Genomic DNA, 26,841 nt, shown 5'->3' on the forward strand with positions numbered 1-26,841 from the left:
CAGCATACTTATCCTGGAACTCCAGTATAATACACTGACGTATTTTTCAGGTTTTGAACAGTGTTTTCGCTCAGATTTTTCTTTACATGAAAAGTGGCTAAATTTCGATTACTTTTGAAACTAGACTATTTTTGAACGACCAGTTGTAAATCTGACTATTTTTGAATTTCTACATGTGTGTACTGTACTTAAAATTTAGCCACAACCTGAAATATTTTTAGAAGCTAGCCACCATCAATGCACAACCCTTTTTAGTCTGAAGTTTGGCATAAATACTAGACTGAAATTCAGGTGTAGTAATTCAAATTCTAAATTAAAGTTCTGTTGTTGTATTTCGAACTTCAGACCAAAGATTGACTATGGCTAAATTTGCACTAATTTTTCATTTATGCCCATATTTTGAATAGCTGCCTTAAATGTGGCTGCCTGTGCAAATGCCCCGAACGCTTAGTGAGTGATCAAACCTTCACTAGGGGACGTTCACGCAAATGTTATTGATACAGTGGAATTATAAAAACGTTGGTATATAAGTAAAATTATCATTGAAAATATATATGTGAAATTATGTCTAAATGAAAATAGAAAAAAATAGGTGTGCAAATTACAAGAAAAGCACATCCCGTAAAAACCTTTATTGGCTCCATTCATGTCTGCAAAGAACGGTCCATTTAATAGTGTATAAAGGATGACAATATAGGAGACAAACATAACAAACTTTTAAGAGATTTTTACCAATCTATACCATATATCAAACCTTATTACAAAAAATGTTCATAATTTGTTATTTACCCGTGTAGTCCACACTTTTACTACAAATTATATACCAATCCAAAAATAGGTAGATTTTGCCATAAAAATGCGCTAAAATGAAGGCACCAGATCTGCGTGTGATTCTGAGGAGATTTTTGTTCTTCATCTTCATCTTCATCTTCATTTGTTCTTCCATATATTTTCCACCATTGATAGCCATTAAAAAGATTGAAAGCTTTGAATTCAAATTTGGGTTTTCAAAAATCATTATTTGTTTGGATTGGGTGTTGTTGTAAATAATTCGGAATATGTTTAGGAGTTTATATCTCAATTTTGAGGGGTTTTGGTGAAGATTAGACTTGGTTTTGACTGAATTTTAGACTGAAACTCGAAGAAGAAGAAGAAGAAGAAGAAGAAGACGTATTTCCAGAAATTGTAGTTAAATTGTAGTTAAAGTGTAGAATTGTAGATATATTATAGATAAATTGTAGATAAATTGTAGATGAATTGTAGATTGGGAAGACTAAAACTTCTATAAATCTTCTACAATTTATCTACAATTTTTCTAATTTGACTACAAAATATCTACAAATTCTGGAAATATGTCCTTCTTCTTCTTCTTCTTCTTCTTCTTCTTCTTCTTCTTCTTCTTCTTCTTCTTCGAGTTTCAATCGATTGTGCTAACCAGTAACCTTCAACCACTGCCCAAAAAAAAAAAAGAGGTCAAAGAATTTCGAACTCTCTGTCATTATTATTTCCAGTGGGAATTCAAGCGGTTTGATCAAAGAATTTAAAATTTTCTTGTGAATCTGAAAATATGATATTCTTCGACGGTGGTGGGCAGTTGGGGATGATCAACGAGAGGAAGCATAGGAGCATCATGAGTTGTGTGTGTGTTGTGAATAGTTGAGATGAAAGGAAAGAGAAAGTGGGAAGATACAATCCTATAATTATGCCTAATATAAATGAACCCTTAATTATATCCCTAATTTGAATTATGGTATAAAAATGGTAATTTGGTATGCTTAAATGTAATAAACACAAACCTTAAACATTGAGGGTAATAAGGTTTGATATATGGTATAGATAGGTAAAAATCCCAACTTTTAATTATTTAAAACAATGTACATAAGATAATAGCAATTTAAGATACATTTCTCTCCACAAAAAAAGGACTCAACTCTACCTTCTTCCCCACCCACCTACCCACCATGCCCCCCATTTTTCCTCTAAGAAAACAAAAATAGAAGAAAAATCATTTCCACTCGCCGCAGCACCCTGAATATACTGGAAATATTGCATTACAACAAATCTCTGATCCTCTACGCGTTAATATCCGGTTCCCTAACGTAAATAGACCATACTACAAGGGAAGATGATGAAGATGATTTGTTGATGCATTAGGGCTGCTGTACCATCACAGTAGAGCCGATGTCCAGTTAAAAGATACTCCATTTCCGTTTTGCCAATTTAGTATCCTACTATACCACTATGCACATGATATCCGAGTTGGCAATGCAGTCGAATGTTGTACTGTTAAGCACCTCGAATTGTGTCCACTCTGTCAATGACATCCAAAGCTTTCATCCGGTCAATGTCAAAGTCGATCACTGGAACAGAAGAGGGTCTCCTGATAGGAAAGGGGTCTTTCCTGGTTTCACTTACAGGTGAATGGCTACTGCTCTTACTTAGCCTGTGGTACTTGCTCAACCTTGTTTTTGCAGTATCAAATTCTTGAGACTTGCTAATCCCTGGAGTTAGTTTTCTCTTGCTCACATCACGAAGCATTTCTTGGTCTTCAACCGTTAACGGAGAAGATGGAGAGCTTGGTTTGTGGGTAGAGAACTGAATCAACTTTTGATTAGGGGAACGGATTGGAGATCTTACTCCATCATTAGCAGCAATTCTTGACTGACTGACAAGATGATGGAGCCACACCACTAATTCAAGAATAAATGCTTCTGTTTTATCCTTATCTGCATGATACAATGTCTCGATTCGAAGAAGATCAACTTGGCTAGCAGGTTTCCTGCTTATTTCGGACCTACAGATATTTTCTTTTTTCAATTAGACAAAGCCAAAAGAAGATGCAATCGAATTAAAAGATTAGTCCACACAGATTTAAGCTCACCCTGTATTTGCCCATTCTCCAACCCATCCGAAGCCATGGTGGGCCCTGAAATTAAATTTGGAAAGAAAAAACAGTATTAAGCATGCGGGGAGATGATTAAACCAAAATATTTTAAATCGTAATGCATAATTACTTTTCGTCTGCTGTGTTCCGAATTTCAGGGGCAGACTTAAGAAGTATCAACTTCCTTCCCTATTTGACTTCCAAAGCACCATAAAAGCGAAATGGAATGACATTTTTATTTAAACCCTGAATCTATATTGTGTTATATTTTCTTTCTCTATAAAGATGGAAAGGATAAATGAACTGTTTTAGGAATTAGGATTGACTTTGATAAGAGATCAAAGGAGAGGAGGATAAAAATAAACCACCTACTTCTTTTTACCATACAAGAGTGGGTGGAAAAGGAGGGCAAGACCTCATCCAACCACACTCTTTAGCAGGCCAAACTAGTGCTTGTACTGAAGAGATGTACATATTAGGATACAGATGTCAAATGATACATCTTTTATTTTTTATCGTTTCAAATAATACATCATTCATTATCAAGCCAATAACAAAGTAAGCTACTTTTACCCTTTCATGTCTTTTCCTTTAAATAGATCGGCCCAGTTTATATGACATACGTCATCGTTGGAAATCATTTTCTGTCACTAAGTTCCCAAGAAGTTATTGAGAATGCTTTTGTCTAGGAAACCATCTTTTCAGTCCATGACACGTGTTCCTCTTTGAAAACAGTGAGAATCATTTTCATTCAGATGAAATGAAGGAAAACAACTTATGTAATGGACAACAACATTCATTTTCAGTCCACTGACACTTATTCCTATAGGTAAACATTATTTCCATTCCTACTACTTATAATTATCGCCAAACACTAAAGCCATGCCCAGCCTCAACCTTCCACATCCAACAGCCACTATTGTATTTCACCAATTTATGCTTAACGAAACAACGAAAATAAATTGGAAAATGATTTTGCGGGGAAAGCATCTTCTGTAATAAAATTACCATCTAAAACATCCTACATCATACCAGCCATTGTTTACTTCTCTTTCATCATACCAGCCATTGTTTACTTCTCTTTCTTTTGTTCCCAGCATCACATAAGGATAACTTTTTATCAGTCTCAACGCAGTTTTATTTTGAATGATCACCTCAAGTCATGTAAAATATGTAGAAACGGAAAGATTACCTCCTAACAGCATCCCGCCAATATTAGGAGTCCCAAAAAGTTTTATTTTTTTGATAAAGAAGTCCCAAAAAGAATTAGCAGAGCAAAAGTCATATTGGAATTAGAACATAGTAACGTTCATGCAACCATAGCCAATGAACAAGTTTTGCCATGGACAGAAGTTTTTACTTGGTAGTATTGGTTGCCATGGGTACAAGCCACTGCAATGTTTTCTCCATTTCACCTTTGATTTGCAGGACTGTCAACTGCACAAGGAAATTGTTAACAATTCAATTAACTCGAAGGAAGAAACTAGCAAACCCGTCACAAGCAAAATATAGAATAACCCATCCTCGACATTAGACACGATATAAATCATATAACCATAAGTACCTCTTCCTTGAGTGAGAATGACAGTAATTTGAAACGTAAAGTTGACTTTATGCTTGGTGGCAACCCTTGGTATAGAGCATCTCTTGTACTTGGGGGAATTGTCCCTGGTCGAGTTACCTGACCATAACAGAGATATCTTAGCTAGTAATGCCTATAGGCGATGTGATTGATAAAGAAATCACAAAATATAACTGTGTAACAATGATCTATACATGTTTAATAAGCTAGTCAACTAATGTGGCTATGATTTGAAAATGCCGATCAGTTACGCTTCTGTTAGATTGTAAAACATATAATTCCAGCAGTTGACAGACAGTAATGCACGTAAAAATAACAAAAGTTGAGAAACACTTCGAAACGAGGGGAGGAAAAGAGGCATCTTCTCACAATAAATACTCGCAACATGTTTGCTTTTGTCAAGCTATGAGTATCTTGGCACAAACAATATCACGATGACCACCATAATATTGACCAGATTTCTTGTATCATATTGTGTAATATTCCAATAACTCTGGATATATTCTTTAGCTAACAATGGAATATTTAAAGTGTTAGGAGCATCAAATAAACTATTTATTATATACATGGCATAGAACTCCTAGATATAGAGTTCTTTCGGTACATTGTAATCCAATCAGCAGCCAAGTCAATGCCGTGTCAGCAATTTCAGCAAACTAGTTAGCAGTCAGCATCATGTTATCAGTCCAGTCAGAGATATGTCAGCACCCAGTCAGCTTTAGACAACATCCATTCAACACAAAAGAAAAATAAAAATGACAAAGAACTTGTTACTTGGGCTTTCCAGCATCCTGAGTCCATTTCAGATTTGTCAAATTCACCACTAAAAGTCAAGTGAAAACCAATTTACTCTTCTTTTCTAATCATAAATGGCAATGGAAAGCAAAAATCAGAAAGCACATTTAGGAGATCAGTCAATTGTGGATCTAGTGAAAAATATGACGGAGCCCTAAAATAAGTATTTGTCCATCTCTATCACATATACCAGTAACTCAAATACATGCCTCAAAAGCTCTTCATTTCTATTTAGGAATCTTAGATCACAGGACTGGTTTCCAACATTTAGTTACCACCCATAAGCACCCTTACTAATGGCACCAGAACTATGGACATAGGAGTCACTAAGTTCTCATTACTCCATCTTTGACTCTTAACTACGTCCTATATGCTCCTGAATGCCCATTTTGCCTTATATTATAGACGAAATTCCTTGACTGTTCAAGTAGCTTTACTAATCAATGAGCTCTTGTGCAAGATCAGGTTACAAGACGGCCAATTGGATAAAGGGAACGAGTCATGAGGCCTTTATTAGTGGCTGGATGTGGTTCCACTGCATTTACTAGTGGTGAATCCCATCTTCATATCCATGGTCATCTTGGTCATCACCATCTCTCGTAACTTCGACAGAGACTTTCTAATTTTCCGCCATGTAATCAATAGATAGCAAGTTGTATAAACTTGGAAAACAAAAATGCGCTACTTCCCCAAAACAAGATAATGGTAGACTATCTACCACTTTAGAACTTGTCCACCAAAATATATATAACCAAGCCAGTTAGTTCTAGTCTTGGCTTCCATTACTGTTTCACTTTGATAGATGATTACTCCCACTGCCCTTGCAAACTTGGTTTTGAGTTGTTTTACATACGTAAAAATTTATGAGGATGTTGTAATCCAATAGGAGTCCCAATTTGTACCTTACAAAGTGACAATACCAAAGAGTACTTTTACAAGTCAATTCAAAGTATCCATATCTTCCCAAGAAAGACTCCATTAGTCATCATCTCATTACACTCCTCAACATTAAAAGGATAGTTGAGCACAAGAACAATCACCTAGTTGGACTACCGACACAATACTACTTCAGTAATTCACTATAATATTCCTCTTCAACTTTAGATAAAACCAGTTCTTGGTGTTAGCTAATCAACTTGTATGTCTTCATCGGCTCCAAAATATCAAATTCCTTATTCGATCAATATCCTAATGAACCTCTGTATAAACTTCCGAATAAAGTTTTTGGGAGTAACTTTTTGTGCATGATGTAACTTCAGGAAAGATAAATCACTGTGATGTCAGTGAAATGTCTTTATGGGTACTCGCAGCTTGCAAAAACTTAAATCTCCCGCATTATATTGGTACTTTTGTCTCCGAATATGAACATTCTTTGAGCATCATCATTCATATTTTTGTTTTCCACAATTTGACTATTCTCGACCTTCCTCCTTTAGTTAGTAGTGAGATCCTCATTGATAGTACAGTAGATGACTCAATTACTTCATCGCGCGCATTCCAGTCCCAGTCATGCCTTGCCTCCAATAGATGATCTCACTATCGTTGTTCGAAAATGTTTTCACACCATTCAAAACCCTCACCCCCCTATATAACTTCTTAAGTTATCATTTGATGTCTCCATACCAGTATACTTTTGTTTTGTCAATATTTTCTGTTTCTACTCCACGAGCTACCAAGGCATTAGCTAGTCCTGGATGAAATGTGCAAATTGATTATGAAATGTGTATCTTGCATTCCAGTGCATGGAAACTAGTATAGTTGCTGGCCGGAAAGTCTACATTTGGGTGTCGATAGGTATACTTGATAAATATAGGGATTGATGGACAAATTGACCAACTTAAAGCTCGTATTGTAGTTACAGCATACCCAAAGTTCATAACTGTGGTGATCTCCTCTCTTCTTGCTATCTATGAATGCATGAAACTCGGTCTCTTTATTAGGTCTATATCAAAGACACATTTCTCCATAACGAGCTAGAGGAGGAGGTTTCTATGAAGCAATACCTACTTTGTTGCTCTAGGGGAGTCCAGTCTAGTATGTCAACATCAAACAGTCTCCACGAGTTTGTTTGGACGGTTCACTTATGTAGTTCAACATTTTGCAATAGCTCATGTATGTCAGATTGTTTTCTCATGACACTCTATATCATCAGTGTCTCTATCATGTTCATCCGTAGGTTAAGTCATTAATGAAGATGACCAGAAAGGGTGAGACACTAAAATGAGGTTTCTTCATTCACTTCCAAACTAAAGATTTGGGACAACTTAAGTTTCAGCTCTCTTCTTTGGCAAATGAGACAGTACTTAGATGGCTTGGGGCACTTCGTTTTCAATCGGTAAGCAGCAAAATTTATGAAAGCAGGCTTATTTGTTCATGTCTTACCTATTAAAGAAAAAAAACAGGAAACTTCCCAAGATGCAGAATAGCTGGATGTAGACAGTTATCGAATGGAGTCATGGATCTAGCCCGGTATGCATCTGCATACGTAATAATTTCACTAATTCCTCGATCCTCTTATTGAAGTCATGTCTTGGATTATTCTTGATACGTTGAAGGATGTGTACCATTGTATCCTAGCGACTATCACGAGGATCTAGCAAAAAGTGACCGACAAAAATAACAACAAATGAGACATCCGGGCATGTGATGGTTAGATAATTCAACTTATCGACCAATCTCTTATAACGACCCAAGCATGTTAAGGGCTCTCCTTGTCTTAGAAGTAGTCGACCTTAAAGTCCACGGTTAGAGTGTACATGGTTCGGTTTAGTTGGTTTTTCCTTTCAAAAAACACCAAGTCAACTATGTCAGTTTGTTAAATCTAACCAAATCAAACCAACATAAAGTCGGTTTCTAGTTTTGATTTTTCCAATTTTTTCGGGGGTCTTAGTTTTTTCTCCAATCACGTGAATATTAGGTGTATGTCAATGTGAATTTTCCAAGCATGCACTGAAATTAAAAAATTTGTCCCACCTTGTATGTAGAACTAATGAACTTAATATCTCACTATAAATGTGTCTAGATTAGACTTAATTATGAAATGATACATATTATTTTCTTTTGAAATTGAAAGTATCTAAAAAAGGATATTTCTTAAATATAGGTGAATTAATAAAAGAAAATACTGAATTTAATGTCATGTTATAAATGTATCTAGTTTAGACTTACACATGAAATGATACATATTATTTTTCTTTTGAAACTGAAAGTATCTTAAAGGGTATTTCTTCCCGCCTTATATATAGGTGAATTAATAAATTTAATACTTCACTATAAATGGTTAAACCCAAATCATTTTTGTCGGCATAAAAACATGTGTTATTGCACTTATTCTCCATTTCAAAATTGAAACCATTGTGGATTTGTCCGAATCCAACGAAACAACCTAATTTCTGCCTATGGTAAAGGTTAAATTAGGTTGGTCAAACTTTAAGAATTGCTAAATTAGTTACTTGCATCTGGTTTTTGCCTTTTTTTATCTTTACAATAAGTCATGAAGGAGTTAAGTCTTCAATGTTACATATGAGATGCATTTATAATTAGCAAAAAAATTCAGGCCAAAACCCCCAGCATTTTTTTTTTTGGTTTTACTTATTTTCATTTATGAAAAGGGGAGCCTTAGCGTAACTGGTAAAGTTGTTGTCATGTGACCAGGAGGTCACGGGTTCGAGCCGTGGAAACAGCCTCTTGCAGAAATGCAGGGTAAGGCTGTGTACAATAGACCCTTGTGGTCCGGCCCTTCCCCAGACCCCGTGCATAGCGAGAGCTTAGTGCACCGGGCTGCCCTACTTATTTTCATTTATGAGCTTAAGATAATAAATAAGTTCTTAATCCAGTTTTAAAAATTTTATTTTTACTTTATAGTTGAGTTGCTGAATTCAAAATACATATACAAACATACGTCTTATTTATACATATATAGTCAGTTTGGTTCGATTTTGATTCGGATTTTTTTTCCTGGGGAGGTTTAACACCAAACCAAACCAGATATTGTCGGGTTTTAAGTCAAACCACAAGTCGGTCTTTCATTGGTTTTACTAGGTTTTCCGCTTCAATTTGATTTTTCGGTTTTTATTGTACACTTCCATCCACGGGTCAGGTTTGCAAATGCATATTAGGCTAGATGTCCATCCAATGAAGTAGTTGACCTAAAAATTCATGGGTCAGGTTTAAGAATGCATATTGGGCTAGATCTCATTCAATAGGCAATCCACATTCAAGTGTTATGTTTTGATTAAAGGAAACCTACCATCTCGGGGGAGGTTCTACCTCTTTTATACGTAAGACATTAAGCAATAAGCCTTGCTTTCACAATCCCATGTTTCTCGAAAACTATGCACACCAAACCATCTAATCGAAGTCTCACAATCTCGCTTCTCAGAAAAGAGAGCCAAGATAAGTCCAAGTCATACGGGATATGACAAGGTCCTATCCTAAATTCCTAATAAGCTAGGGTAGGATTGATCGAACAAGCAACATGTACAAAGCAAATATATGGTTGCTAGACCAAGACATAAGTTGAGTATACAGTTATAAGCCTGTGACATGTGAGCTTATATAGTTTAAGCAGTTACTCAAGAAATTTAAAGTTCAGAGAAGTAACACAAATGAAATAAATATCGAGCATCTAAATCAATAAGCGTCGAAAGGACCATTAGACATATTGAGATTGATTGTCACTTTATCCGCTAAAAATGCAATCCAACTCTGATGAACAACGCAATATATGTGTGGTATGTTCGGAATCTATGATCTGTATACTCCAACTTGACAGAGAGTTACAATATTGACCAGATTCATTGTACTATGTCTTGTAATATTCCAAAGAATTTTATGCATATAATTTATTTTTAGTAGTAAAATGCTTATTTATCATGCTAGGAGTATGAAGTAAATATTTACCAAAGTATATGTGGTCTAGAACTTCTTTATGAGGAACTCTTCTTATACATTGTCAATTCATACAACACAAATTTTCTCATCTCTTCTCTTGTTCTTCACAATAAGAACACCTCCGGCGCTTACGGTGCGCTAGGTTTGTTATGATCAAATACTAAAAACTCATTTGCACTGTCCCAAATTCTAAAATATGGTGATCACCATACACATCAATGGAAAATAAATTGCACATCCATTTTGATAATGATTCTCCAACATGAGGCCCTTTGCGGACTATGCACAAGAACCAGAAGTTTTGTGGAGAAAAAAAAAAGTGAAACCTGTATATCTATAACACAACAAAGCTTGCAAGTAAGCCCAAGCGCCAAATTTCTCCGATGATAGTTTAATGAGATCCTCCAAAATTCTGATAATAGACATTGTCAGATCATGATCTTAGTTGCACTATCCCAATATCTAATTTACAATAATCGCTACCTTCTATAAGTCTAAAATAAAAGAGAAGATATCATTTGTCATAGTGGCATTGCTTCTAATTGTAGTCCAATTGTCAAGCATCACAGAATCTCAATACTCAAGATTTTTGTTTAACGGTTACGTCTACAATGGCATTTTCAAAGCTGATTGGCTAAAACCTTCTCATAGGTAACAGAGTGGAAGATGGAATACTGCAAAGAGAAAGTACGATCTAAACAAGCCTTTGCCTCTAAAATTTGATTCCATGGGATACAATCTCTAACAAACTTAAGATCTCAAGGTCCATCTTGTGAGAACTAAGTTAGCTTGTTATCTAACTTCTCATCTTACTAGGGCTCCTGATTAGAGAAGAACATGGAAAAAAGAGGATGGATGCTTCAGTTTAAACCCGGCCAAAATGGAAAACACTTCAATATCCAGACTAGCCAATTGGACAATCAAAAAGATAAAATAGAGGCTTGAATGACATTAGCACTTCTAGACATTTGCTAAAATCAGTTAAACCCTTCAAATACTTCTCTTTTTTCTCTTTTTGAGAAATATACCTTCTTTCCATACTTGGCCACTCTAACAAGATGCTCAAGCTGTTCCTACCACTATGGAAGATCAATTTAGTCTGTTATGTAGCTTTCCACTCAACTAAACTGAAAAACTGACTACCCAATTCATTCATTGCTTCAGTTAACTTTCAGCAATTTAGGTGCAATATAATAGCTTCTGGAACTTAGTTGAGTCTCTAAGTTGGACCTAGCATCTGAGATTTTCTATGCCATTTGCCAACCCAGAGAGAAACAGAACATTATGTTCAGCATAAGCCAAAAAGAAGAAGATTCTGACAAATATAACCTCTCTTCCAAGCTTTATTGATTAAATCTGGGAACAACATGTCGAAGGAGAAACACGAGGAGGCATAAGTGATAAGACAGGGAAGCAGTAAAGTCAATACCACAGAGGGAACTTTCGCAGAATTAGCTTGTACTGGTTGAGAGCCTGAGTCAATCCCAATGCCAAGTTGTTCTATATTTTTATTTCTTCTTTTAACTAGAATTCAGAAGGAAGTGAAAAAGAAGAATTCAATTGAAGAAAGGGAAAGAATTTGGAAAAATAAAATAAAAATAACAAGAAAGGGAAAGAAAATGATAGAGCAAGAAAAGTAAGAGGGAATTTCATTGCCCCCCCCCCCCCAAAGAAGGAAACTTTTATATTTCCAAGTAGGAAAGATTATAGGTACTGTTAACCGTCAGAAAAGTAAGTTAAATTTGTTGATTCAGGCAAAAGAATAAGCTCAGAGGGCTGTGAAGCGGGAAAAAAAAGGAATTGAAGGGGGAAAATGGTGCAGATTGAAATGCTTTGGTCCCTGGTTATAGTCAAAAGTAGCTATTATGTTGGACTCATCACCTGAATCATCTAAGGTGATTCTGTTGGACCGATCAAATTAGTCCTCCTAGTGCAATTTATTTTAACCACGTTAACCTTACAAAAGTAAGGAATAGAACAGCCAACGTACCGCTTGATGTTGGCTCAATCAAAACACTAGATCAACATAATGAACATGAGGAATTTGGTAATCTCAGTAAGAAAGTAGGGGCAAAATAGTTAGACGCTTATGGACTTCTATGCTGAGTAGTTATGGATCAACTATTTAACTCAATAGTCAACATTAGAGGAACATAAGCACTTCAAAATGATTTGAACTATTTTGTTATTGAACTCTCTGGGGATGTCTACAAGAAATGGAAAAATGTATATAAGACTACCAACGAACTAGCGTTGTCATCAAAGGAATCAAAAGGTGCGCTTTAGCAAGTGAAATAAGTGTAATTCTTAATGTTCCAAAACTGTTATAACAGAATAAAGATGAAAAAAAAAACCTAAGTGACAAATTGAAGGACAAAGATTTTGCATAAAAGTAAAGAGGAAATTTCCAGATGAATTACTAATGTAATTGCCCGTTAGCATGTCAAAAAGTACTAAAACTTAGCAGATATCAAATTCAAGCAAAGATTTGAAATTCACAAATTCAGTGGCAGATTGGTGAGCTTCAATCCAATTTCTCCTGGGAGTCTTGAAGCACAATGAGAGCATATACCAGCATAGAGGAGGGTTGTTGATATGATCACCGAAAAGGTGTCTTAGCTAGCTAGAGAAAGAACAGGACTTGCGTTCCACATTCCATAACCTCACATTACCAATAGAGAACAAAAGTAGGTTGGATGGAAGGATGGAAGTAAAGACAAAATACTTAAGAGCAAGTGTGCTGAAAATAACAGTGATTTTTCAAATAATGGGTGTGGGATGCTTACAAGTATATCAATCTGACTGATGATATTTGCATAATGCAATGCAAGACCAGCAGATCCCAACCTCTCGTGGTTGTTTTTCACAGGTCTATCTCCATCTGCATGGGTCATCAAGACTACGGTAATAATGATACCACAAACTTGCCAATCTAGTCAATAAACCATGTGCAGTCTAGTCAAGACAGGCTGATACAATTTTAACTAGATATGTTGTGCAAAATCAGCATAGTAATGCATAATTATTATGATTAAACAAAGAAGTTCACAAGTGAGTTCCATGGGTTTCTGTCTGCCAAATGAAATAATACGCCATTTCAGAAGGGACCATTGGATCAACTCATTAGTTGTAGAATTAGTGTAACTGTAACATCACACACAAGTATTGAGCAATAAGCAAAATCTTTAGAAACTATAGTTCTGTTATCTGCAATACTAGTAGCAGATTACTCAAAAATTCATCCAAGACCAATGATTCCCCTAGATCACTGGACATGCTTCAACAGCAGAAACCATCTTTTTCAACAGACAACTTGATAGGTATCACTGGTAGTACATACCTTCACGCCAAGCATAAAAAAAGGACAGCCCAGTCCACTAAGCTCCCACTAGTTTGATAAAATCAAATCGAGGTATAGTTTCGTCATACTTATCAACAATTTAACATAGAAAGTTCCATCGAAAAATGAATCTCTCAGGATATACAACAAAACATGACTACAAACATTAGTGGGAAAAAAAAATCATAATAACAGCAATCACTCGTCCAACTATCGCAGACATGACAGCAACAAAGCACCACAAGAGAAGTTAAATTGAAGTTTCTAATGCATTACCAGCGTAGCCAAATGCAGCATGGATCTCCAAATGAAGGAAATGCACAATGTCCACTAGCTTCTCCGTCACCTTCAATTACGAGTGTAAGATTGATCAATTCAAAGAAATCTGATAAATTTATCTAAAACAGTTTAACCATCTCATGCTATATAAAATATGTATCATGTAACAAGCCCACCAAGTAGAAATCAAATTACCATTGTTAATTTCAAAAACAAAAGAGATCATAAATCACCATTGACTTGCTACCTCTTCCAATATCTTGAACCAGAGGGATTTCTTTTTCAAGCTTTTGACATGCTTCCTTTGACTTTTCAACTCTGTCCTTAAAATTGGAAGGCTATCTCCTACATAACATTAAACATAGAATATTATACCAGACATGCAGCAAATGAGAAAAAGAAAAGGAAAAGAAAAAGAAGAAGGCAAGAAAGCACAAGAAACAAAGAGGATTAAGAAACACTCAGGTGCTAGTCTATATCAAACCTAACATCTTTTTTGGACTAAGAGTTTGAATTAACCTGCCTTAATCAGGATCTGATTTAAATCATTTACCTTGGTAGTTACATTGAAAAATTTAATCTTGTGAACCACAAAACCAATATTGATCTGCAAAGTGATTATCCTTCAAGCGATCATCTAATAACCCCACATACTCAACAAGAAATTTTTTAGATCACCAGACAAAATAGTCTATAGTTATTACAGACTGGTCTGAGAGGAAAAGATTCTGAAAGGAGGTGAGCAGTAAAAACTACTCACAACTCATGAAGACTAAGTAATCAACGCCAGAACCCACAACCTGTCAGTTTATTTTAGAAAGAACTAAAAACTAAAGGATCCACAATTATGGTTCACCACACCTGAAAGTATAGAGAAGTATGTTGGGTGTCTACAACCAAAGACTAAAAGAAGAATCAATAGATCAGTATAAATTCCCTCCACCTGGTTGAGATTTCCCTGGTTGTACCACCTAATCTTTCATTCAACGATCAAACAAGAACCAAAAAATTTACCAGCTATGCAACTACTGCAAACTGTCACTGCCTGACTGCCTCCTATAGTCCATTCTACACCATTCCCTCAATTCCCATGGGGAAAACTTGAATTGTGCTACAAAGCCTTCTTTTGACTTCTACCCAAAATGAACTTGAAGTCATTTTTGAGTAGGGGTGCTCCGATTTTCCCTGCATAGCCCCAAGGCAGGACGAGGACACAGATATGAGAAAGTAAGATTTCCATTTGCGGTTTTTCTAAAGAAAATTTGACTTGTTCCCAGACTGATGCAATATCGAGTGCAAACAATCTCTTCTAATAATTATATTTGGCTATTAAAATATGTTAGTATCCAATGCTTGGACACTTAGAGATCAGACTTTTTAACAAGAGTACTTGGTCATTGGACCTGAAGGCAACAAACCATAATTAGAAGTCCACCAACAATATTAAGGCTTCAAATTAGCGTATTGACCAACGTACATTTATTTAACTTTTATCTTTGCTGGCAACTTGTCTTGTTTTGAAGTCACGTTTTTTCTCTAGAATAGATTAACTGAAGTCTTTACAACTTACAGTACAAGAGTTGATATTCGGATGAAAGTGTGAGATTTGCTTTTGATTCTATTCCAGAGAGATGTCTATTCCCTAAACGAAGTCTTCAACAGAGATTATTCAGAAGGATTATAAAATGTAAATCCGGAGTTGCTTCCCATTCTCCTCCTAAATTCCCCCCTTTTTACTCATGACCTTTGAGATTTCCCCATGCGAACATTCACTAAACACTGTTACATTAGTAACCTGTTCAATGAACCCCATACATACCGACATATGGAGTGCTCTGAAGACACCACAACATGAAAAAATTGCTATGCTGGTAGACCATAAGAATATGGCGAACACTAAACACATTGAGTTCATACATGGAAAATGGAGCTTCAAGCTGCATTAAGGAAAAACAAATTTAACAGGGAATAACTGTTGATATGGGATACCTCTCTGAGTAGCATTTGAAGTATCGTCTTCTTGAACTTTACGCCTATAATCTTGTTCAAATCTGTCCAATGCATGACATTCATGGTATAGCTCCTGCAAAAAGCAAAAAATTCTCCTTACTAGAGCCTGAGCTGGTTAATCTGGTTTGAAGGAAGTGGAATGCAAGTAGATGTCCCCAGTTACAGCAAATGAATGAGCAAATAAAGCCCCCAGTCCAGCTTCTTTGATCATTTTTCTTTTTTTCCTTTTTTTCTTTTGCTTTTTTTATTTTTTATTTTTGTGATAAGCACAAAGCTCTCTAACTCCACCTGTATGAGTTTTACTCACAATGCCTATCCCGAATAGGAATGACAGAGGAGGGTTGCAGTAGGTTGGCAGCAGCATAAGACTAGCCAATTCATAATAAATGCTCAGAATATATATATATATATATCTTTGGGACGTGATGAACTAGGCACACATTACATCAGTACACAGAGTGATGAAAATAAGCTTAGGTCTTCCATCAAATCGCCGCCTGGGTGTGTAGGATATGAGTTAGGGTTCCCACATCATGAAAAGGTATGGGCAAAGAAGCTAGTCCCGCCACATCAACGCCGGGATGTGGGGCAAACTATAAAAGGATAAGCCATCATGGACGCGCGTGTGTAAAGAAGCTAGTCCCCCCACATTGGTGCTCAGATGTGGTGCAAAAACAAAAAAGGTCCCCACCTCATGGACGGATGAGGACAAAGAAGCTATAAGATAGTTAGTGTAACGACCGGGCCGGTCGTTTCGAGAGTTATAGCCCCGTTCCCCCATTTTATGCTTCTTTTGTGTTCTACAGTTGTATTTTGACTTACCAGGTTAGTTGGTTCGGGTCCGGAGTGATTTTGGAGTAAATTGAGACACTTACTCTCTTTTGTGAAGGCTTAAGTTGGGAAAGTTGACTGGATGTTAGACTTATGTATAAACGACCTCGGATTGGAATTTTGATGATTCTGTTAGCTCTATTAGGTGAATTTGGACTTAGGAGCGTGTCCGGAATGTGATGTGAAGGTCCGTGGTAGAATTAGGCATGAATTGGCGAAAGTTGGAATTTTGGCGATTTTTGGTCGGCAGTGGAAATTTTGATATTGGGGTCGGAATGGAATTCTGGAAGTTGGAGTAGGTTCGTGGTGTCATTTCTGACTTGTGTGCAAAATTTGGGGTCATTCGGACGTGATTTGATAGGTTTCGGCGTCGTTTGTGAAATTTGAAAGTTTAGAAGTTCTTAGGCTTGAATCCTAGGGTAATTTGGTGTTTTGATGTTGTTTTGAGTGACTCAAAGGTTCGACTAAGTTTGAATGATGTTATGGTATGCGTTGGTATGTTTGGTTGAGGTCCCAAAGCCTCGGGTGAGTTTCAGGTGGTTAACGGACTTGGTTTTTGATTGGCAACATGGCTGAATTGCTTATATCTGGTATCGGCTGTTTCTAGTTTCCTTGTACGCGATCGTAGGAGTCCATTCGCGATCATGTAGGCTTATTTGGGGGCAGAGGTGAGTTTGTTCTACGCGATTGCAGAGATAGGATCGCGATCGTGTAGGTATGCGAAGTTGTGCATCGCGGACGCGTGGCTGAGGTCACGTTCGCGTAGAAGGATTTGGAGCAGTAGTGAGGTGAAGGAATTTGCTCTATGCAATCGCGTAGAGCTGGGCGCGTTCGCGTAATTTTGAGAGATTGTGATTCGCGATCGCATGTGTATTTTCGCGATCGAGTAAGGTTAAAATGTGGGGCAGCCTGTTTGTGCTTCGCGATCGCAAGGCTATTTCCGCGATCGCAATGAAGGACATCTGGGCAGTATATAAAAGGTTCAAAAACGAGGGTTCCGGGATTTTTCACAATTCTAACATTCTTGAGCTCGGTTTTGGAGATTTTTGAGAGGATTTTGAAGGTGAATCTTGAGGTAAGTTCCTAGTGATCATTTCTATTCAATAATTATGCTTCCTCACTAATTTTCCCACCTAGTTGGTGTGTTTTTGAGATGTAATTTGGGAGTTTGAGGCTTGGAAATTGGAGAGATGATTTTGGGGATTTGAATGGCCATTTGATGTCGGATTTTGATGAATTTGGTATGGGTAAACTCGTGAGTGAATGGACTTTCTAGTTTTGTGACTTTTGTCGGATTCCGAGACGTGGGCCGGGTTTGAGTGAATTTCGGGATTTGTGTCCAATTAAGTAATTTTTCTTGTGGAATTGGTTCTTTGGCCTATATTGATTGCATTGTATTACTTTTGGCTAGATTCAGAACGTTTGGAGGCCGATTCGAGAGGCAAGGTCATCGCGGAGTAGGATTTTGCTTTGTTTAAGGTAAGTAACGTTTCCAAACTTGGTTCCGAGAGTTCGAAACCCCGAACTATGTGTTATGTGATTAGTATTGAGGTGACGCACATGCCAAGTGACGGGTGTGCGGGCGTGCACCGTGAGAATCGGGACCTGGTTCATCCCATGGCACCGTTTAGTGACTCGTTCTTGCTTATATATGTGTTTCCATCATGTGATTAAGTAAATGAGCTGTAAATCATGCTAGATATCATGTTAGGGCTTTACGCCGATACTGTTGGGACCCCTAGTGGTTGTTTCTTGCTGTCATCTCACTAGTTTCATTGATATTCTGTACTAAGGCCTCATTTGTTTTTTTTAAGATTAAGACGTCTGAATCTGAATACACATCTGAATATCAAGATTTGTAATAAGATTAAGACATCTGAATCTGAATACACATCTGAATATATTAAGATGTGTATTAAGATCTGAATAGAAATAGTTAAGATTGTTTGATTTTTAACATCTGAATGTATAAAATTTATCTTTATTTGAAAATTAATAAACATAAAATTCAAATGAAATAACTAATCTAATATTCTGTCAATAAAATATACAGTTTTCTAAAATACGATAGTTGTTGGTGGTGATGGCTAACGGGTGAATGCCGACTAGAGGCGGTGGTAGTTGATGGTGGTGGTTTTTCATGCTAGTAGCTAGTAGCTAGTAGTGATTGTTAGTAGTGGCGATTATGATTGAGGATGGTGGTGGTGGTTGGTGAATAATGGCGGGTGGTGATAGTAGTTGTGACTGAGGAAGGTGGTGGGTGGGTGGTGGTAGGTTATAATGATGGGCAGTGCCGACTGTGGTTGTTGATGGGGTGGTCAGTGGTGGTAGTTGAGGTGGATGAGTGTTGATTGTGGGTGAGAATGATGGTGGTCGGAGTGGTAGGGACAGTGGGTGGTGATGGTAGATAATGGTGGCGGCTATGATTGAGGATGATAATGGTGTGGTGGTGGTGGACGTGGTGGTGGGGAGGGGTGGTGGTTTAGCATGGTGGTGGCGGCGGCATAGTGGTAGTTGATAATGATAGGCGATGGCGGTAATTAATAATGAATATGTGATAGCATCTTAATGAAATTAAGTCTCTGTTATAGATCTTAATCATACAGACCTATTCAGACCCATTAAGTAGTTGTGAAGTAAAAAAACAAACACATTTAATGATTAAGATCTGAATAATTAAAATTCAAACTTTAAAAACAAACGTATATAATGTCTGAGATCTGAATGATTAAGATTCAGACATCCATTAAGTGCAAACAAATGAGGCCTAAGTCTTATTCATGCATTTCATATCATGTCTCAGTCTCAATTGTTATTTATTGGCATATCATATCATTGTTCCGGGTTAGTTTTCAGGGCATTGTGTGCCCGTGTGTGAGACTGGAGAGTGATGACTGAGTGAGGCCGAGAGCCTGATTATGAGTGATAGTTATGGGATCGGACTGTACGCCGCAGCAGTTATGTTGATGATTATGATAACGCTTGGGCTGTAGAAGCCCCTCCGGAGTCTGCACACCCCCAGTGAGCGCAGATGATATTATTGAGGGATGGATTTCCCTGGACATGGATTTGTCCGAAGTCTTGATATCTGGAGATGGATTTCTCCAAAGGGTTGGATTACCCTTCTTCCTCGATACTGGTTGACTTGCAGTCAGTGTTGTATATGTTCCGGGATGGATTTCCCTGGGCCGGATGGCCATATGCAGTACCGAGTGGTTGAGCACTTGAGAGTGGGAGCACATGGTGCATTTCATACATTCTGTGCATGGGCATGTAGAGTTTAGCTGAGCTTTATATCTCACTTTGTTCAGATCTGTATTTTATTTTACTGTTTGAGCTGTATACTTGAATTGATAGCATGCCTACTTTTCCTGCACAGTTTATTTCTGTTACCTGTTGAGGTTAAGTTTGTCACTACCTATCAGTCCATAGTTTGGACTTGTTACTTACTGAGTTGGTGTACTTACGTTACCCCCTGCACCTCGTGTGCAGATCCAAGTATCTCTGGCCACGGTAGCAGTTGTTGATTTACTCAGTAGCAGATCATCGGAGATAGCGAGGTAGCTGCCTGGCGATCGCAGTCCTGCTTTTCTCCTTCTTTATCTTCCCTTTAGTGTATTTTGGTTATTCTCAGACTATGTTAGTCTTGCTATTTTCAGAACAGTTTGTAGTAGTTGCTTATGACTCAGTGACACCACGATGTTTGGGGCTTTATTTTCTGCATTTCAAATTTCGAGTTCAACTCTTGTTTTCTTTTATGAAATTCTGTTAAACATGATGTCTTTTGGCATAGTTTTTAATGAATTATGGTAGTATTGTGGGAGTCGGCTGGCCTAGTTTTATTGATAGGTGTCATCACGACAGGTTTGAGTTTAGGGTCGTGATAGTTAGATTCAGGTAGGTAGCTACAACATAGGCTCTTTGACAGAAAAGTCAATAGATTTAGTGGAAACGTTAAAAATGAGGAAGTTAATATTGCATGCCTCCAGGAAACTAAATGGACAGGTCAAAAGACTAGAGATATAGACAACGCGGGTTATAAATAAAGGTATTGTTGGGTAGACAAAAACAAAAATGAGTGGGTATTATTGTAGAACGGGGACTTGACAAGGTTGTAGAGGTAAAGCGAGTTGGGAATAGGACTATCTCATTGAGTTTTGTTCTGGAAATGAGACAATTAATGTCATTAGTGCCTATGCTTCACAGGTAGGATTAGATGCGGAAGTTTTTTTTTTGTCATGAAATAAGGTTAAAATAGGCGTCAAGAAGATGCAAAGTTACAAGGAGCATAATTACAGGAAACAAAAATACAAAAGAAATTGTTAGCCCCTATACAATGTGTCAATCTAGAACAAGAGTGCTAACGAACTCCAAAAAGTGTCCAGGGGATAACTTAGTCTAACAAAACAAATTGAGGAAGCATTTAGCCTTAAGCGAGTAATTTAGAATTGAGATTCCATCAAAACATCTTCTATTCCTCTCGGTCCATAAACAACAAAAATAATTGCAAGAATCATCAGCCAAATCTTTTTTATGGTCTTATCAACTTTCCGAAGAGTCCAACTCATGTGTCCTCACTCAAATTCTGTGGCATGACCCAGCTTAAGCCAAATACAGTAGAACATGTTCCATATATCAGTGGCCACTAGGCAGTGCATGAACAAGCGACTTACAATTTCCTGATTTCTTTTGCATAGCTGACATCTGCTGACTAACTGAAAACCTCGTTTGTTAAGGTTGTCATGTGTTAGCCAGGATGCTCCCAAACTGTGTATTTATTTGGTGATTTATGTTGACAGTATCGTTATTATCAGCAATATCAGGATGTGATGTAACACCTCTTTTAGCACTTCCAGACTAAGGATCTGGGCAAATTGAAATATTTTTAGGTAATAAGGTCGTTCAATCTAGATCAGGTATTGTTATTTCCCAAAGAAAGTATGCTTTAGACATTCATGAGGATACGGAATGAGAAGTTGTAGACCCATTGACACTCATATAGATCGGAATGCAAAGCTTCTGCGAGGGCAGGGGGGCCTCTTAACAATTCCACAAGATATAGACCGGTAAGTTGAATTACCTCATAGTGACTAGGCATGTCATTTCCTTTCTTATGAGTATTGTAAGTTAGTTTATGGACTCTTTGGGATGCAGCTGTCTCCATTCTCCAGTATATAAAATCCGGCCCAGGCAAAGGACTATTCTTTGAAAATCGAGACGATGAGCAAATCGTTGGATACACAAATGCTAGTTGGGCAGGATCACCTACTGGTAGATGCTCTACGTCTAGATATTGTGTTTTAGTAGGAGGTAATTTTGTGTCTACGTCTAGATATGGTATAGGCTTGTGGAAGAACATAACCAAACTGTTTTACCAGAACTGCAGGTTGCAAGTTGGTAATGGGACAAACATAAAATTTTGGAGAGACAAGCGGCTGAAGAATTCAGCTTTGCAAACTGATTATCCTAATCTTTTCCTGATCCCTAGTAATCCAGACTACACTATCTCACAAAATAGAGCGGACAATGCATGGAACCCACAGCTCAGAAGGAACCTACAGGAATGGGAGCTTGAAGAGCTACTCAAATTACTTGAAAGATTAGAGAATTGCATAACCAGTGAGCAGATTTCAGACAGACTAAGATGGAGTGATAAAGCAGATGGTCTATACTCTGTTAAAGCAGGATATTCAACTCTTTATGCCCAGAATGAGATGGTGGATAATTGGCCATGAAAATTAATCTGGAAAACAAAATTACCCCCTAAGATGATTTGTTTCAGCTAGAAAAGCACTCTACGAAGCATGTTTGCCTCATGACAATCTCCAGATAAGGAACATACACATTGTCAACAGATGCTACATGTGCCATCAGAACATAGAAACCAACAGTCATCTCCTACTACATTGTGCAGTTGCTATAGATATTTGTGTAACATGTTCCGTTTTTGGACATGAAAGGTTTAAGGATGCCTTCATGTGCTGGAGTTCTTGGAAAGTTGGTAGGTCCATCAGGAAGATCTGGAAAATGATTCCTGCCTGTGTTTTTCGGTGGGTATCTGGACAGAAAGGAATTGAAGATGTTTTGATGGAATATCAACTCCTAATCACACTCTCAGTTTGTCTTTTATCTTTACATAGCTGGAGTAATTGATAAGTTTTTGAACTTTTTTAGCTCCTTATCTTTAGTACAGGGCACATTGTAATGGAGCTAACAAACTCACCTTTGCATTTACTATCTTTTGTACTATTTGCATCTATTTGATGCCATTAATGATATCACTTACTTCATCCAAAAAAAAGGAAGCAAGTTTGTGTCTTAGAAAAGCAAGAAACAAAATGTGGTTGCTCGATCTAGTGCAGAAGTAGAATATCGAACAATGGCTATGCAACATGTGAGCTAGTTTGGGTCAAACAGTTGCTCAGAGAATTGAAATTTGGAGAAATCCATCTGATGAAACTTGCGTGTGATAATCAAGTTGCCCTTCATATTGTATTAAATCCGGTATTCAATGAGAGGACTAAACACATTGAGACTGAGTGATCGTCATAGAAAAAAATACTCTTAGAAGATATTGTTACAAAGTTTGTGAAGTTAAATGAACAAGCTCGGTACATATGATTTATATGCACCGGCTTGGGGGAGTGTTATATATAGTATACTTAGTGTCCCACATCGGAAAATAGTTATTATGTGTGTTGTAAAGTATGGGTATAAAATTGAGCTCCATAAAACAACAGTTGAGAAGTATCTTTAATAATATTCTCCTGTTCCTTTATTACTCACAAAGAGATGAAAAAAAAGTAGAACGAATGAGAGAAAACTCACAGCTGTATATTGAACCAAAATCATGAGCTGCTGCATTACAGCCTCTGCTTCTTCTTTCAATTGTTTATGAGGTGTCAGTTCAGATTCCAACCTAAATATAACGAAATGCACTATAAATGATATGAACACACATTTCACTGTTCGGATGACAAGCAAGCAATACTAGACTAAAGTTTATAGCAAGTACTTTTCAAAATAACGGTCCAAGTTGTGCCATTGAGGATCTTTGCAGCGATTTCCAAAACGAACCACTTCACCAGAGAATATTTTCAGTTCATCCCTGTCATATTACAAGAATAATAGGAATTTCACACTCTACGCACAAAACCTGAAAGTAGCATCTACTTTACGGCAATAAGCTATCTCAGAATCTTTCACACCTCTTGTCTGCTGCAGCAATTCTCAAGAGTTCATCCATATCGTTTGATACCAATAGCTGCACACCTTCTGAAGGAAGAACCACCTCCTTCAAATGCTTAATATTCTCTTGTGAAAGGGAATGCATAAGATTGCCCCCCTTGACAATGGTGTTTGCAACTTCAAATGCCAGAATTGATATTGTAATTCCCTTTGTTGCCATGCTTGACGCAAAACCGCTACTTAGATTTAAATTTGTCATGCTGCTACCCAGTGTGTCCAACACATCTACTGCTTTACCGAACCCTGCTGTACCAGCTCTCCCCAACAGTGAACTTACTTCCGAAACCTTTCAAGCGAAAAAATAAATAAATTCCAGTTAACAGAATCCAGTGAGCTTTATCCATTTTGGAGGCTATACCATGACAATCTGTGTCATGCAGTATCCGATGTTGTGATAAAGAGTAGTAGACATTTTCAGGGATTTATCAAATTCCATTCTACAGTTTTATCAGAGGAGTTACAAGAGATGAAGCAAAAAATACCAAGTAACTCATCATAATCGCACGGGGTTTCCCGCATTCTTAGTTTCACATAACATACTCGAAAAAACAAACACTGCATCAATAAAAGCATTTCTTTTGTTCCTTCACTTGGTTTCTTCTTCTCTCTTTCACATTTGATTTATCCATTTTCTTGAGAAATCTTCCATTTGTATAAGTGGATCCACCCCTCATATTTGCTTATTGTCAATGGGGGCCATTTATCTTTATAAACTATTACATCGAATTTCAGACCATAACTAACAATGAAAGAAAAGAGAGATGCATCCAGGTCATAGCCAAAAGACATAACATAGCATATGTGATTGACTACTCATATTTGCAATCTTTTTAACAGTAAAGCCGTAAAGGTATACTTTTATTGATGAAACAGCTCTTGAACTATTCACCTTTGCAATTGCAACTTGCTTTGACCTTGTTGATGTAGATTTATTAGATAAATCTCTGGACAATCTTGGAATTCCATCATAAATATCATCCATAGGAGCCCCACGGGAAATCCTATTCACCTCAGGAAAAGATAATGCTGATTCACTTAGTTGGTTATCAGTGCTTTCCCCAGCCGTAGATTGCATAGGATCACTATTTATGTGTGTGGGCAATCTATGTGACGGATAAACAACTCCAGCACCATTACTATGTGGAATGCCACCATCTGTTGTGCTCTCAGCGGCAGATCTTCTAGAGCAAATGCCACCCATCTTCTGAATATGACCTTCAGCCTATTTCAATCTCAGTCTTCCCATCAAGAGCTAAATTAAACAAAAAAATGTGAAAAGCTGTCTTAGCAACCTAAAACTGCAAAATACTGAGACCGTCAAAGCCGCTCTTGGAAATTGCTCGAATTTACTGCTCAAATAGATATACGTCGAGCTGGAAGTTCAGAAACATCTACAACTATAACAACTAAGTCTCAATCCCAAACAAAGTTTAACAACATTCTAAACAGAAGATTACCATGGTACCAACTCTGGGAACAACTGCTTTCTAAATCAACTAAAGTAAAAGAACAAACCATACAAAAAGAACAACTCATTCGCAAATATTTTTTTCTAGGACGGTGGTGTCCGAGCCAACTTGATCGCACCTCAACTATTCCATCAGGTACCTCCTATCTCTCACCACCAATACAAGTAACATATAACTCTACCAACCATGTGGGAGTAAATCACCTATTCCCTCCGTTTCAAATTAGATGAGGTACTTTCATTTTTGGTCTGTTCTAAAATAAATGACACATTTCTAAATTTGAAAATAATTTAACTTTAAACTTTCATTTTACTCATTTTACCCTTAATGAAAAGCTTTTATAACCACAAAAATATCATGGCACCACAAAGCTTTTACCCTTAAGTTTTTAAGACCACAAGTTTCAAAAGTCTTGTTTTTTTTTCTTAATCTCTATGCCAGTCAAACTAACTCATCTAAATTGAAACGGAGGGAGTCATATTTTTATTAACAAAAAAAACCATCTTTTTGAACTTGAAATCAAAGAAGGCATGTAAAGGGCTAATAAGGTGATTTCTTTCTCATCTGTCCAAGCCTTGATTGACAAAATTATCTGATACTTGTTGCTGATGGATGTGGCAGGTATCTCGTAAAATTAGCCGAGGTCCACACAAACTTGTCCAAACACCACGGTTATAAAAAAAAAGACAAATAAGGAGACTCGGGGAACAAGCAATTATTATCAAAATGAAGTCGAAAGTAACAACACACAGACACACCGTGAGAATAAGCTATAGCATCCAAATAGGAGAATGTGATGATAAAAGCAACTTACCCAGCAAGAGAAAAGGGAAAAAGATGAAAGCTTGGATTTTTTAAAGCAGATTCTACAACTCTCTTTAATACTCCTTCTACAACAGGAACAAGAAAGAAGGATAATTACATTTGATTAGAATGATGATTGATTAAAGTGATGAACTTGGTCACTCTTTCCCTTTCTGTGTAGCTTTTGGGTCTTTTAGTATATTTTGGAGCTGCGTACGAGGTGGAGGGAATAGGGAGGTGAGTAAGCGAAAAGACCCAAGTGAGACACGCAAGAGAGTGAAAATTTTATTTTGCCTACGGTGTGAGGCAACTTTTTTTATCTCATAATTTTGTGGATTCAGATTTTTATAGACCTAGAAATTTAAGATTGGAGTTTACAAATTTGTATGACAAAAAGGTTGCATGAGATACAAAATAAAACTTTTTCGCAAGAGAGTAAACATTAGTCTCTTTCTCTCACGCATACACACAGTTTACACTTGTGACATTAGCCTATTTTAGGGGAAATACACGGTTAGCCACTAATAATATATGTATTTATTTTTAAGCTACTGTTTAAAATGTCTTTAGTCTTTAGCCACTGTTTTAATAAATTTTAATTGCCCGGACAAAATACCCTTCTGCTCATGTCTTTAACTTTTGAACTTAACTCCAGAATTTCAAGACTACATGTCCTTAACTTTTGAACTTGTAATTCTAAGTTCAG

The 26,841-nt window shown here is 37.0% G+C and overlaps 1 protein-coding gene across 2 annotated transcripts; it reads right to left on the reverse strand.

The window, feature by feature from the left end:
- Positions 1 to 1,808: 1,808 nt before the first annotated feature.
- On the reverse strand, positions 1,809 to 26,385 carry LOC104240956 (protein PSK SIMULATOR 1-like). Of its 2 annotated transcripts, none has more exons than XM_009795872.2 (13): positions 26,254 to 26,385; positions 24,752 to 25,114; positions 23,823 to 24,148; positions 23,630 to 23,722; positions 23,443 to 23,533; positions 15,763 to 15,856; positions 14,021 to 14,118; positions 13,771 to 13,840; positions 12,941 to 13,035; positions 4,449 to 4,565; positions 4,245 to 4,321; positions 2,882 to 2,926; positions 1,809 to 2,794 (listed from the first exon to the last, which is right to left on the reverse strand). In XM_009795872.2, the coding sequence occupies exons 2-13, from the start codon at positions 25,061 to 25,063 to the stop codon at positions 2,287 to 2,289; spliced, it is 1,926 nt and encodes a 641-aa protein (XP_009794174.1). In that variant the 5' UTR covers positions 25,064 to 25,114; positions 26,254 to 26,385; the 3' UTR covers positions 1,809 to 2,286. The 2 variants fall into 2 exon arrangements, with proteins under 2 accessions (XP_009794174.1, XP_009794168.1); XM_009795866.2 differs by having other exon boundaries at positions 26,146 to 26,385.
- Positions 26,386 to 26,841: the final 456 nt, after the last annotated feature.

The sequence above is a fragment of the Nicotiana sylvestris genome, chromosome 4 (genome assembly GCF_000393655.2).
Source record: "Nicotiana sylvestris chromosome 4, ASM39365v2, whole genome shotgun sequence".
Classification (NCBI taxonomy): Eukaryota; Viridiplantae; Streptophyta; class Magnoliopsida; order Solanales; family Solanaceae; genus Nicotiana; species Nicotiana sylvestris.

Coding starts and splice junctions, on each gene's coding strand:
- LOC104240956 (XM_009795872.2), bottom strand. CDS start 25,063: ATGGGTGGCATTTGCTCTAGAAGATCTGCCGCTGAGAGCACAACAGAT. Junction 13,841..14,020: donor GGTTCAAGATATTGGAAGAG/GTAGCAAGTCAA, acceptor TCGTAATTGAAG/GTGACGGAGAAGCTAGTGGA. Junction 4,322..4,448: donor CATTCTCACTCAAGGAAGAG/GTACTTATGGTT, acceptor TTCCTTGTGCAG/TTGACAGTCCTGCAAATCAA.